At 63.5% G+C, this 13,123-nt stretch overlaps 2 protein-coding genes and 1 long non-coding RNA gene across 17 annotated transcripts in view; 2 read left to right on the top strand and 1 right to left on the bottom strand.

The window, feature by feature from the left end:
- PISD (phosphatidylserine decarboxylase) overlaps positions 1–10,207 on the top strand; it is a 29,710-nt gene extending 19,503 nt beyond the window's left edge. For 2 of the 8 annotated variants that reach the window (XM_020871602.2, XM_070475613.1), the window contains 6 exons: positions 6,017–6,182; positions 7,444–7,680; positions 7,828–7,966; positions 8,126–8,272; positions 8,434–8,594; positions 8,966–10,207. In XM_020871602.2, the coding sequence (XP_020727261.1) occupies positions 6,017–6,182; positions 7,444–7,680; positions 7,828–7,966; positions 8,126–8,272; positions 8,434–8,594; positions 8,966–9,190 (1,075 nt within the window). In that variant the 3' untranslated portion in view covers positions 9,191–10,207. Of the gene's footprint in view, positions 1–1,178; positions 1,347–4,332; positions 4,725–4,908; positions 5,004–6,016; positions 6,183–7,443; positions 7,681–7,827; positions 7,967–8,125; positions 8,273–8,433; positions 8,595–8,965 lie in introns of those variants that run through there. The other 6 variants (XM_020871605.2, XM_070475612.1, XM_020871607.2 and 3 more) reach the window with 6 other exon arrangements.
- Positions 1,353–3,815, top strand: LOC139037836 (uncharacterized). Its single transcript, XR_011490767.1, has 2 exons — positions 1,353–1,762; positions 1,888–3,815. It is a non-coding gene; the product is annotated as an uncharacterized lncRNA (long non-coding RNA).
- The window catches only part of SFI1 (SFI1 centrin binding protein), an 86,687-nt gene continuing 83,706 nt past the window's right edge, over positions 10,143–13,123 (bottom strand). For all 8 annotated transcript variants that reach the window (XM_070475603.1, XM_070475602.1, XM_070475601.1 and 5 more), the window contains 5 exons: positions 12,572–12,676; positions 12,287–12,473; positions 10,905–11,230; positions 10,401–10,506; positions 10,143–10,333 (listed from right to left, as the gene is read on the bottom strand). In XM_070475603.1, the coding sequence (XP_070331704.1) occupies positions 10,229–10,333; positions 10,401–10,506; positions 10,905–11,230; positions 12,287–12,473; positions 12,572–12,676 (829 nt within the window). In that variant the 3' untranslated portion in view covers positions 10,143–10,228. The remainder of the gene's footprint in view (positions 10,334–10,400; positions 10,507–10,904; positions 11,231–12,286; positions 12,474–12,571; positions 12,677–13,123) is intronic.

Below are 13,123 nucleotides of genomic sequence, written 5' to 3'. Positions count from 1 at the left end.
ACAAGCTCAGGTCCACGTGGAGCAGCCCAGTTGGTCCTTTCACGGTGGAAAGCAGCAAGTGCTCCAGGGGCTGCTTGGAGGATGAAAAGCTGGGCTCTTGGGCCACATTTGTCACCCACCTCGGGTCTGACTTGGGCTCCGTCTGGTCTGGGTGCACTGCAGGCTTTGGGGAAGCCGGGATGGTCTCCCCAGGTTTCTGGATCCTGTAATTTACTTGTTAGGATTGTGTATCAGCATCTTCTGTGCTTTAACTCCTTTTCATCCCATCGTGAGTAGTGTTTGGTTGGAGCTCTAAGCTCAGAAGGGGCCTGGAGACACACTGAGAATGCTGTAGGCCAGGCTGGGAGACCGAGGTGGGGAGGCATTGGCCGGCCCCATGCACGCCCCGCGCCTCCCAGTTCTTGCTGGCGCCTTGTTGGTGTTGGGTGTCATGCAGTCCCTGAAGGAGGAGCCTTCCGTCTTCTCCCTCCTCCCCGCTGAGATGCCCCCGTCTGTGGTGTGTTACGGAGCCCTGGGTTTGGTGGATGCAGCTGCAGGCGATGTGTGGGCTGTGCCTACCGCTGCATCTTCTTCCAGGCGGCCTTGGCTCCCCTGCCCATCTCCTTACAAGCCCTAAGACTTGCTGAAGAGGAAGAGGCTCTTCTAAATGTTGCTCTGGAAAGTAAATTCCCCGTGGTCAGAAGATGCCGGGGTGGTGCCCCCCTGAAAGCTGGTTCATTCCATCCCCTGTTGACCAAGTGTTTCCCGTGGGTGCTGAGGCCTGCAGGCTGGGGCCCCACCATCCAGTGGGGCAGGAAGATAGGAGGAGAATCACCCCACAGGTCTTGATCCCTGCGAGGAAGCCTGCGTGCAGGGCTGGGGCGGACCTTGCCCACTGGGCCTCCTTTGCTATCAGAGTATGTCTGCCTGGAGAAGAGGGGTGGGGGCAGGAGGCAGCCTTTGTCTTCAGGGTTGGGTGTGAGAAGGAGCGAGGGTTTCGCTGCCTTCTGTCAGCTCTGAGGGCTGGCTAGAAAAGGCGGCCGGAGGGTGAGGTCCGCACCGCGTGGGGGCCCCGGCGGCGAGAAGGGGCGAGTGTGGGGCCGCGGCTCCCCCGGCCCCGAGGAGGCGCCCTGGGGCCGCCGGTCCCCTCTTCCTGCCGCTCCTCCGCCCCGTCCCGCCCCTTAAAGGGACCCCGGCCGGGGGCGGGCGCGGCCGAGCCTGGTGTCCAGCCTCTGCCCCCGCCCCGGCGGCGTGAGTGGCTGCAGCCGGGCCCCCGCCCGCCCGCCCCCTGCTTCCTTGGAGCGGCGCCTCCCTGGGAGTTCAGTCGGGCGGGCTGCGCGGACGCGAGCGGAGCCGACCACCTGCGGGTGAGTGAGCGGCGCGCGGAGGCCCTCGGCTCCTGGGGTGTGGGTCGCCCCTCACCGCCGGGGATCTGAGTAGCAGCCCGCTCCCTTCCCCGGTCCTGACCGAGCTGTGGCGTCCCTGGCCCCACACGGTGGGTCACGGGGCCGGCGGATGAGCTCACTTCCTCCGCGTCTGTAGCATCTCGTCGCCCCTCAGCCCGGAAAAGGGAAACCCGGGCCGCTCGGTGCCCTCCGCGCGCCGTTTCCTCAGCGCTGCCGGGGCGGGAGGGAAGCGGAACCTCGGGCCGGAGGGGGTGAAACCCGCCCTTCCCAGAGCCCCATTCCCCGCAGGTGCCAAGGATTGCCCTGGAGAAGGTTCCTTTCCTTGAGGGGATCTAAGGAAGACTCCTGCCTCCTCCCCTGCACCTCCCTTGAAAGAGGTGCATTTGGCCCTTTCTTTTTGCTTCCTCTTCTTTCACCCGAGGCTTCCCCAAGATGGCCTACCCATTTCACAGGGAGAATCCATTTTCTCGGTTCCCTACTTCTGACATTTTGTCACCTCTAGCCCTGGCACTCGCAGAGGAACGGTTGGTGGCCCCACCTGGACACAGCTGCCCTGTGACCCTACCCTACAGAGCAGGCACAGGCACCGCAAGTCAGACCAGGGACGTGTGGTTTGGGGGCACTGGGGGTTACCTGCCGAGGCTTCAGGCCGGGTGTCTGGCACCCAGTGAGCTTTCCACACGGAACACCCTCGGCCCGGGGCTGACTTAGACAGGATGTGGGGGTGGCCGGGTACTGCTAGGGTGTGAACCCCAGAAGAGCATGTCCTGACAAACGTGAGCCCCTCCAGCTTGATCTTCTTGAGCCCTCCCTGCCTGTTCACATCATTGCTGCCCTGGGGTTGGGGCTCCTCTGTCAGAACTGCCTCCTCCGCCCTGTTCCTTCTGTCCTCCCAGAGCGTGGGTCTGAAAGGGATGGGAGGCGTCAGGAGCCAGGTCTGCGGGATGAGGCTGCACTAAGCTTTTGGGGGAGTGGAGGCGTGGGGTTTCTGAGCCTCCAGACAGGTGACCAGGAGGAACAGTCCTTCTTTCAGATGAGGAGACTGAGACCCAGACAGCACCTGCGACTTGCCTTTCCTGGTTCGCAGGGTGAGACTGGCGGGGGCATCCAGGATCACAGCCACCAGCTGGTCCTCGTCCCCCACCAGAGCCACTGTGTGTTCTCATGTTCCACGTGGCTGGCTCTTAGGCTGCGTAATGACTTTGAAGTCCTACTGGTCCCAGCCCCATCTCTTCCCACAGAGTGTCCTTGGGACTCGAGGGAGAGAGGGAAGGTGTCTGTACTTCTCTGCTTCAGGGTGCCCTCCTTGCAGAGTCCTCGTTTAGGCCTGAGTGCCCTGAGTTGCACTCAGGGAGCCAGAGAGGGAGAAAGCTCTGGCTTGGCCTCCAAAGGCCACTGCAGGCACAGAGGGCAAGTGCAGCTCTGAAATGGGGATGCCCTCAGTTAGTGAGAAGGGGTGACCTCTAGGGACCCCCTTCCCGCCATTGTGCAGCTCTGAGCTGTTTGCTGCTTGAGGGTGCTGGCCCGTTTCCCTGGGGACAGCTGAACTCATGTCTGCTTGCTGGGGCCTTTGGGGGCGCCCCGATGGTGAGTTAGAAACCTGAGAATGGTCTCAGTGTCCCATGGTAGAGGCGGCAGCAGAGTAGTGACCGAGACAGGGCTGAGGCAGGAGGACTTCGCGCTCTTCAGGGCAGTTCTGGAGTGGCTCCAGGATAGCAGCTCCTTGGGCTGGTCCCCCCAGAACCCCCTCCACCACCCTGGTGGGTTGTCTGGCACCCCGCAGGCACCCCTGGACTGCCCTGGGAGAGGATGCAATGCAAAGGCACACACGGGGATCTGCTTTGAGGGCCTGACATTTTGGAATGAGCTGGGTTTGTTTGTGGGCTCCTGCGTGTGCCTGACAACATGCAGAATCGGTCATGGTCCCGCCAGTAGGACAGTGAGGAAAACTGCCCCAAGGAGGTCTGGCTCCTATCCAGGCCCACAAGACTTCACCAGGCCCCGCCATGAATCCAGTTTTCTAGAGGGGGGTGGGGTACGGGTGGTGAACTTTGTCCTGAAGCCTAGCTCCATGCTCAACCCCAACTGCCCATCTCCCCACTGGGCCTGCCTCCCTTGGGAGCCTGCAGGCAAGTTTGGGGCCTCAGGTGGGGCGGGCTTGCTCCTAGATGGGCGGTAGGAAGGGAGTCAGCAGGACCTCAGCTTGGGCCTGGCCCTGAGGCAGAGGAAGCCTGGGTGGGCACCCTCTGGCCATTCAGGAGGGTGGCCTGGGGAGATGGGTGTCCTGGCTTGAGATGGGGCGGAAATCCAGTTGAACATCCAAGCCTTAGTCGGCCTGGTCCAACCCCATGGCCAGGTACACCCAGGGAGCCGGCAGTAGTAGGGCTTTCAACTCCTTGACCAAGGTGGATTTACTCAGGGCGGCAGACGTCCAGCCGGTCCGAGCTGGGGCTTCTTGCTCTGCCCCTGGCCGGCCGGAGCATTCCTTAGGCCCCTTCTAGTCTTCCTATAAAGATGACCCCAGGCTCGCGGGGTTGGCGGTGTGCTTGGCCAGACGGGACTCGGGGCGGCAGAATGTTGCTCCCCCTGCCCGCTATCTGCAGAGGCGGGGCGGCAGGTTTCCCAGAGGGCGCCTGGCTGCCCCTCTTCTGAAGAGGAACGGGTGGAGGCGGCGAGGAGAGCCAGAGCAGGCTAGACACCAGGGCCCACCGCCGCGCCCTCATCCCTCAGATGTCCCTTTGTCACCTGAAAGGAAAAATGGGTCAGGTCCTGGCGAGGGAGGGGGCGGCAGGGCTGACGCTGGGTGCCTGCCCAGAGCGCGGGGCTCAGATTCCCGCTTGGGCTCCTGGGCCCGCGGCGCCGAGTCCCCTCCCTGCCGGGAGTGGGCAGGTGGCCAGGGACACAGTGGGCCGAGCAGGTCCGTGACCCGCGCCTGTCTCTGCAACAGCCCCGACTTCTCACCCGCGCCCCCGAGCCTTCGGACCGGACCTAGCCGGGGAGCGGTCCCCCCAGCCGCCACCTCTGGGGCCGAGGAGCGGCGACCGCGCGGACCCGGGGGGAAGGGAGGAAGGAGAGACAAAGGCGCGTGCCGGCCCCGCCTCCTTGCGCCGCCCACCATGTGTCAGTCAGAGGCGCGGCGAGGACCCGAGCTCCGCACGGCGAAATGGTGAGATGCCCACGGCTGCGTCTTAACCCCGCCGCACCCCGCCTCGACCTCCGGAAGGTCAGAGTTCACGTCCAGCGGCTCCGCGGTGGTGGCGGCGGCAGGGGGCTAGGGGACCAGCTCCCGCGACTAGAGGGGCCTACTCCGGGGGGCCTGAGTCGGAGAGCCCGCTTCAGGTATTGGTGGGGGCCAGCGGGCTGTTGGTCCAGTGTCCATGCTGCACCCCCGCCCCGCTTGGGCGCAGCTTCTCTGGGATTGGTCCCCGCTCTTCTGCAAAGAGCTGGGTGGGTGGGAGAAACCTGGGAGTGATGTGTCCGGCTTGGCTTGGCTTGGCCCCTACCCATTTTGTGGACCTTTTTAAAGGGATGGGAGAGAATGGTCGCAGAGGATCTGGTGAGCAGTGCAGAGGCAGCACCTTTAGGGCCCCCCACTGAGCTGCAGGGCCCGGCCTTTGGGTCAGTTCTCCGTTTTCTCTGCTTTTAGTACCAGCCCTGTGCCTTTGTTCCTTGGTTTGTTGAGCAAGTGGGCGCAGAGGACCGAGCTGCTCTGAGAGCACACAGGCACAGATGGAGCTTCCTCCTCCCATTGAATGTAGTGTTTTTGATGAAACCGAGGCACCAGGACGGTCTCCGAATGGGTGGTAGTGCTGTCTCCTGATGCCCACCCTGGGACCTTGAGAGCCTCTAGGTCCTGGCCTGTGGCACGGCGACCTGGGCCTCAGTGTCAAGACTCAGGAAAAACTTACCCCGGTCTCTGGCTCCCTTGAGGCTGAGCCTTTGCAGACTGTACCGAATTGGAGCTGGTGGGGTCGGGGGAAGGTCCACCTACCTTTACTGGAAGGAGGGGCCTGGGTCAGGTGTGTGTGGCCCCAGCAGGCCTGAGGGTTGGCAGGGAGCTTACCGCCACCACCCTCTGGATTGTTGTGGAGACTGAGCTGACGTAGAAAGACAGCAGGGTGGATGCAGCAGTAGCTGTGAGGGGTTTGTGTGTGCACCTGCGTGTGTGTTTGTGATCTTATCAGGCCTGAGCCCTTATCAGAGGAGGAAGTAAGAAGCCTGGTCCATGGAGAGATTTACCTGGGTCCTGTGCCGCCTGAGGCTTGGGGGCTCAGCCTAGCTCTCTTTGAAGCCTGTGTGAACAGAGCTGGCCTTAGGCAGGTGGGGACCGCCCAGTGGGCTGCCTACACTGCCTTCCTGGTGCGCCTAGCCCCATGGTCCGAGAGGGGGGTCCCTGGCGGGTTCAGAAGCTATTCTGAGAGGTCTCAACTGACACGCAGGTAGAGACTGGGAGGTGAGCGCCGACAGGCAGCCGAGCCCCCGACTCAGAGTGTGGCTGGTGTGAGAGGGTCCGGCCAGCGTCACCCGAATCCATGGAGAGGCAGGCGAGCTTGCCGAGGGTGGGGTGGATCGGAAGGGTGGGGCCCCGGTCCTCTGCTGACCTCGGCCGTGCGTGGACATGTGCCCTGCAGGTTGCACTTCCCTCAGCTGGCCCTGAGGCGGAGGCTGGGACAGCTGAGCTGCATGTCCAAACCTGCCCTGAAACTGCGCTCCTGGCCCCTGACGGTCCTCTACTACCTCCTGCCCCTCGGCGCCCTCAGGCCCCTCAGCCGGGTGGGATGGAGGCCTGTGAGCAGGGTAAGTGTGCGGGGGCTGCTGGCCCTGCCTCCCCGCAGCAGGCCTGAGGGGGTGCCCAGTTATCTGGGCAGAGGTGGTGCTGTGGGGCCTGAGCCCTTCAACAGATGCTGTTGGAAGGCGAGTTGGTGGAGGGGGTAGGCTGGTCGGTGGCCATGTGGGCTGTGAACAGGTGACTTGTAAAGGCCCATCATCCACGGCCTGTTCTCTCTGCCTGCGTTTCTGCCATGTAAGTGCTCTGTTTCTGGAAAGAACCCACATTGGGCAGTCAGAAAATGGTATCTGTTTCATCACCTGTGTTCAGGCAGAAAAGAGCTTGGAGGTGATTTTGAGAAGAATCAAGTTTCTGGATGCCAGAGAATAGTTCACACAGGCTAGAGCCTGTGTGGCCTTTGTAGATAGGGGTGCCCTTGAGGACCCAGGAACCCCCAGCAGGCTAGCTGAGGGCCCCAGGCAGCTCAGTGGGTGTTGCCCGGCTTGGAAGCTGAAGGTACCTGTGGGGCCCTGGGCATTAGGCCTAGGGTCGCAGGACAGCCCTGGGCCACCCCCACACACGGGTATCCGCTGGGAGTGCTGAGAGCCGCTCACTCAGTGCTGCTTTAGAGGTGTTTAAAGCTGGGAGTGGAATTGCTTTTGCACCCTGGGGACTTGGTGTCCTGGCAGTGTTCAGCAAGCCGCAGCCACTGATTAAAGCAGGTCCCACGATGGCAGGGGCACCTGACGTTTAAGAGCTTGGGCTGGAGGGTCTGACTGAGGTGCAGAGTTCCCTCTCCAGGAGGAGCTTCGGGTGGGGACGGCTGTGTGGACTGGGAGGCCCTTGGAGTCTCGGTGTCAGTGCTCAGCACCTCTGCCCGACAGGCCCTGTGCTCAGGGCAGGCTGAGCGCGTGCACTTGGGTGTGGACTTGCCTGAGCACCGAGAGCCGACTCCTGTGCTGGTCTGGGACACTAGCAGCACTGCCCACCACAGCCTCTGTGTGAGCACATCCGATCCTTGTATGCCCTTCCCCATCCAAGAAACGAGGTAGGAACTCTGCAGGAAATGGCGGATACCTGAGCTATGTGAGTCACTGTGTGGAGGCCCAGCCAGTACTGTGTGTAAAAGACTTGGAAGCTCAGTCTGGTTCCTGGTGAGAAATCACCATGTCACAAAGCCCTCTAGGGTCCTGGCTGCTCAGGCCTCAGGAGGTGGTCCCTGTGGGGGGGGGGGGGTTCGGGGGCTGAGTGCACAGCGTGGCACACTCACCCGCCCCTTGGGGCCTGCAGGTGGCCTTGTACAAGTCGGTGCCAACACGCTTGCTGTCGCGGGCCTGGGGCCGCCTCAACCAAGTGGAGCTGCCGCAGTGGCTGCGCAGGCCCGTCTACAGCCTGTACATCTGGACCTTCGGGGTGAACATGAAGGAGGCCGCGGTGGAGGACCTGCATCACTACCGCAACCTCAGCGAGTTCTTCCGGCGCAAGCTGAAGCCGCAGGCCCGGCCTGTGTGCGGCCTGCACAGCGTGGTAAGGCCCGACCCGCCTCCCACCCCTGCCTCAGTGCCTTTGGGCACAGTGGGCCTGGTGGGCACTCCTTCCAGCCTGGACCCCCGGGGGGCCGTGGCCCTGTCCTCCACACCCTCCCCTACAGCGAGCCTCTCCTGACCCTTCCAGATCAGCCCCTCAGACGGGAAGATCCTCAACTTCGGACAGGTGAAGAACTGTGAGGTGGAGCAGGTGAAGGGGGTCACCTACTCGCTGGAGTCGTTTCTGGGCCCCCGCACGCCCGCAGAGGACCTGCCCTTCCCCCCAGGTGGGTCCTGGCCCGCGGTGCTGGGCGCCAGCAGGTGGAGGGGTGGGGAGGGAGGGAGGCCTGTGGACAGACCCTCTGGCCGCAGCTCGGGCCTTCCTGCAGCCGGCGTCCAGGCGGCACTTGCAGGGCTCTGAGCAGCGGGCCCGTATCTGCCCACAGCCACGCCCCACAGCTCCTTCAGGAGCCAGCTGGTCACGCGTGAAGGGAACGAGCTCTACCACTGCGTCATCTACCTGGCCCCCGGGGACTACCACTGCTTCCACTCCCCCACGGACTGGACCGTCTCCCACAGGCGCCACTTCCCAGGTAGGCTGGGCTGGCTGCCCCCAGGGGCCTCGGCTTCTTCTGTCAGAGGCCATGGGCTCCAGAGTTGGGGGCAAAGCTGGGGGTGCCCCAGGCTGGGGTCCAGCCTGCTCTGCATCTGGAATGGCAGGCCGGGCAGGGAGTACCCATGTCTGTCCCCACAGGCTCCCTGATGTCCGTGAACCCCGGCATGGCCCGCTGGATCAAAGAGCTCTTCTGCCACAACGAGCGCGTGGTCCTGACCGGGGACTGGAAGCACGGCTTCTTCTCGCTGACGGCCGTGGGGGCCACCAACGTGGGCTCCATCCGCATCTACTTCGACCGGGTGAGCAGGTCCCACTGGAGTCCGAGGGCTGGGCCACTCTGGGCTCCCTGCATCGTCTCCTGTGTGGCCAGAGCTGCTGGGGCTGCGATTTCCAGGAAGGCGGGTCCCCCACCTGGGTCTAGAGGTGGCTGCAGGGGGAGGGAATTCACCTCCCTGCTTGGCACTTTGCTTTTGCTAGAAACCCAAGGGGAGCCTGGGTGGGGCTGCTGCTGGAGGGCAAGTGTGTGAGGGGCACAGGTCTGGCTCCTCCATTCCCTCCAGCCCCAGTTCACAGCAGGTCAGGGGCTCTCAGCTCAGACCTGGCCCATGGCCCGAGCAGGGTGGGGGACAGGGTGTGTCCACGACCCACATGCTCTGTCCCCGCCTCCCAGGACCTGCACACTAACAGCCCCCGGTACAGCAAGGGCTCCTACAATGACTTCAGCTTCGTGACGCACGCCAACAAGGAGGGCATCCCCATGCGCAAGGGCGAGCACCTGGGCGAGTTTAACCTGGGCTCCACCATCGTGCTCATCTTCGAGGCCCCCAAGGACTTCAACTTCAAGCTGCAAGCAGGACAGAAAATCCGATTCGGGGAGGCTCTGGGCTCCCTCTGAGCCACCTGCATGGCCGTGGCTGCTGAGGGTCTTTTCAAGGGGAACCTCTGAGGCTGTCTAGAGAGGGCACCGTCACATCTAACCAGGCAGGACCTGGGTGACTTCCATCTCTGCTTCCAGGGTGCAGACGAGGTTGTCAGAACCCATCATGCCCTAGATCGCCATCACCCCCCCCCCCCCCCCCAACCCAAAGAGAAAGTGTGGGCCAGGATGACGGACTTTTCCTCCTGGAGTTTCTAACGTCTCATGTAAACTGGATCTTTTACCTCCCGGCAGAGCATTCGGCTGGTTGCGGTTTCCGCTCTGAGATAAGCTGTAGCTGAGGTACCTTCTCGCTGCTGCTCCCGTCACTGCTTTCTGGCCTCCGCCTCCGCTTCCCCCGCACAGGGTGAGGTGCCTCCTGGCACTGACTGTGGGCCCCACAGCGGGGCTGGTAATGCAGCTGCTTTCTGTCCCCAAAGTTGCTCCGCCTTGCTGGTTGGGAAAGGCTGTCCTCTCTCTGCACTTGTGGCTTCCAAGGGTGGCCTCCGGTGGCTCGGTGCCCTGCAGGCCCCGGCGAGTGACCTTCCAGAGCTGGAAGGACCCATTATCGAGCCCCCTGCAGTGGTTGCCCAGCTGGGGCCAGGGGCGAGCTCGTGTCCCCTCCCCACACCCAGGCCTGCGTAAAACATGGAGAAGTTGCTGCTATTGATCAGGGGCTTACACTGGAAACAAAGGCGCCTTGCTGTGTCTTTGGTGTGTGGTGGAGGGGGGTGTCGGTGCCTAGAAAACCCGTCCCCAAGTAACAGATGCTAACAGGTACGAAGTCCTCAGGCAGCCAGTGATGGGGGGCGGGGGGAGGGCCACGTTTCATGGTTCCTGGGGATGCTGTGAATTTCTCCTGCAGGAGAAGCCATTTGAACTTTTTCAACTGTATCAGTAGCACAGTATTTTTGTATGAAAAGTGGGAGACTTCTGAACAGTGATTCATTTAATTGCAACATTTTGAAATAAACTAAAAAACATTGCCGCTCTGCATTCTGTTCCTGGAGGTGGTGACTAGCACAGAGCCTGCCGCAGGGCCTGGACCCGAGCGATGCAGGTGTGGACAGGCTGGCGCCGGGCCTGCAGCTCGTGGGTCAGCTGCTGGATCTGCACCTCCACCTGAGGGATAGGGGGCCGGCTGAGAGGAAGCCCCACCCAGAAGCCCTCCTGGCCGCCCGCGCCTCACCTTCCGAAGCTGCTCCTGAACCTGCTGCTCAGCTTCCTGGTCCTCAGGCTCCTCCCTGCTCAGCTCTAGCCACCGCCTTAGGCTGTGCGCTTGCCGCTGGCAGGACCTGAGGGCATAAGGCACCTGCTGCCCAGCTTTGCCCAGGCACAGCCGCTGGGGGCAGAGGCAGAAAGGCTACGGCACCGTCCGCGGCCTGTGCAGAGCAGGCCTTGGGGGACCCAAGCCCTTCCTTCCCCCGGGCGTGGGGGAGGCTGGCTGTGCACCCAGAGGGCACAAGCAGGGCACCCTCCCACATAAGTCACATGCGCTGGGCAGACCACCGGCTTCAGGGGCCACAGCTGGGTGTAAAGTTCTGCTCAGCTCTTCTGAGCATTACACCCTCAGGTCCCTGAAGGTGAGACCACCCTGGACCTAAACGAGCTGGACTGAGCGGGGGGCTGTTCCTGGGGACACAGTGTCCCGGTCGGGCCCCTCGGCGGGGCAGCAGCAGTGCTGTGGTCTCACCTGAGGTTCTGCCTCATGGTCTGGTAGTCCTGCAACTGCTGCCGGATGCCCTCAAGCTCAGCTTCCAGGTCGCTGTGGCCAGTGCCCACAGAACAGGCTTGATTTCGGCCAGCCTCCTGGCTCTGTGCAGGATGAGCCGAGCTGCCGGGAGGGGCGCCCCCTCTTGAGGTGCTGACAGGCCCCCGGTACACAGCTGCAGGGTCAGAGCCGGGCCCAGGCCTGGTGCCCCGAAAGTCCCCAGGAAGGAGCAGACGGGGGCTGGGGACACTGGCCAGGGACAAAGGGATCTGGGACGGAAGCCCAGGGGTCATCGGCTGGGCTGACAGCTGCAAGGGAAAGATGACCACTGATCAGGGAAGTGGGAGGAAGATGGGGAGCCAGGGTTCCCCACACCTGCCGGGGCCAGCTCACCTGGCCTTGCCCTCTTACTTCCACACCCGACCCCACCAGAGGGCCCCCACCACCAGAGCAGCCGCTGCCAGCTTTCACCCCTTCCAACAACGACCGTCGACAATCCGTTGCCCTGGGAAGAACGCTGGTCCAACAGCCCTGCTCCCCTCCCTCCTGGTGACGCCGGCCCCTGGAGGGACGCGATGCTCCCACCCTCTCCCCAGCCTGACTCAGGTCGCAGCCCTTCGGGCACTAGCTCCTGTGGGGCCAGCCCAGGGCACACTCGGGCCTCCTCACTTCCCCGTCCCTACTCCTTCATGCTCATGTCACAGGCCCCGGAGTTGCAACCCCTCCTCCCTGTAACCCCTTCAGTTCTCGGGAGGTTACCTCCAACCTGTGCTGCGAACTGTCAAATTTGATCTGCAGCCCTGACCTCATTCCTGGAGGCCAGGCTCAATCTGTTGCTTTATCGCAAACCTGACAGTGAGGACTGACTCCCTGCTTCACCTGGGTCCCCAGCCACATCTTCCCTCTCGCAGTAAAAGAACTCATTATTCCCGGAGTCGTTCAGGCTGGAAACCCAGAAGCCATCCTGGACTCCCTCCCTTCCTCTCAGCAAACCCATCAGAGCAAGCCCTGCCTGCTCTGCCTCCCACGGCGTCCATGCACCATGTCCCAGCCACCAGCACCTTCTGCTGGACCCGCGTCCACAGCCTCTTGTTCACCTAAAGTCCAGCTTCTCCCCGAGGCCTGCATGGCCCTCCGTGGCCCACAGCCTCTACCTCTCTCTGCGTGTGGGGTTTCCTTTCGTCTCCACCTCCGTGTAGGGGTCACAAGCAGGAGCCTCGGGGGCCATTCCCTGCTGTGTCCCCAGGACCGTGGCCCCTACACTGGGTGCGTCTCCCGAAGCAGCGGGCACAGCTTTGGCTACAGCACTGAGCATGCGAGAGAGCAGCAAAGGCCAGACCCAGAACAGGCGCCAGGGGTCTTACCCGAACAGGGACTTGGGCCCCACGTGGCGCAAACGAGGACGGGGGCAGCAGCTCTGGGCCCGGGTGTGCCGTGGGTGGCGGCTTCAGGCCAGGGGCACATGGCAGGGGGCTGCTTGGGTCCAGCGCTGACCGGGCGGGGTCCACTGGCCGGACTTGGCGTAGGCTGCGCTCCCACAGGGCCTCAGACCTGAGCGGCGGAGCGGCAGGAGCCCATCAAGCAGCGCCCCCAGAAGAGTGGGAAGGAACGGGGGCCGGGCCCCGAGGCCCCGGAACTGCAGCACCTACCGCTGCCTGCTGAGGGGGCCGCACCCCAGGGGCGCCGGGCTCTGCAAGGGCTCCACCAGGAAGCTCGGGCGTCGTGGCTGCTTCCGGGCCCGGCGGGCAGCATCGCTGGAAAGAAACGAGCTGTTTCTCCAGGCTGCCCAGGGCCTGGGACCTTGTGGGTGCAGTCATCCAGCCCGACCCCTGAACTCTCTTGGGGAGACTGGAGGTCAGGTGAGGAAGGCTCTCGCCGCAGGCGCCTCCCTGAAGAGTAACTCCAGGAGCCTGCTGCCTGCGGGCGCCCCATCCACGCCGCCTCACGGGAGCCAAGCGCGGGGCCTGGGGTGTCCCAGAGGGCACCCGTCTCCCGGCTGTGACGGGAGAAGTGGCGAGACTACAGGCCTGGCGGGGAGGGGCTGCCGGGGGCCCATCCAGGAGGAACAGCAGCCGAGCCCCCGGTGAAGGCCCCACAGAAGCGGCCCAGGACTCTGCTGCAGGGCGGGCCCCCAGTGGCTCGGCCGTGACCCCAGAGCCCCGTGTCCATCCTGTACTGTCCAAGCTCTGCCCCAGGAGGAA

Source organism: Odocoileus virginianus, chromosome 12 (genome assembly GCF_023699985.2).
Source record: "Odocoileus virginianus isolate 20LAN1187 ecotype Illinois chromosome 12, Ovbor_1.2, whole genome shotgun sequence".
Taxonomy (NCBI): Eukaryota; Metazoa; Chordata; class Mammalia; order Artiodactyla; family Cervidae; genus Odocoileus; species Odocoileus virginianus.
Note: the sequence above shows the minus strand (reverse complement) of the source record. Positions and strands in the feature narration are given on the sequence as shown.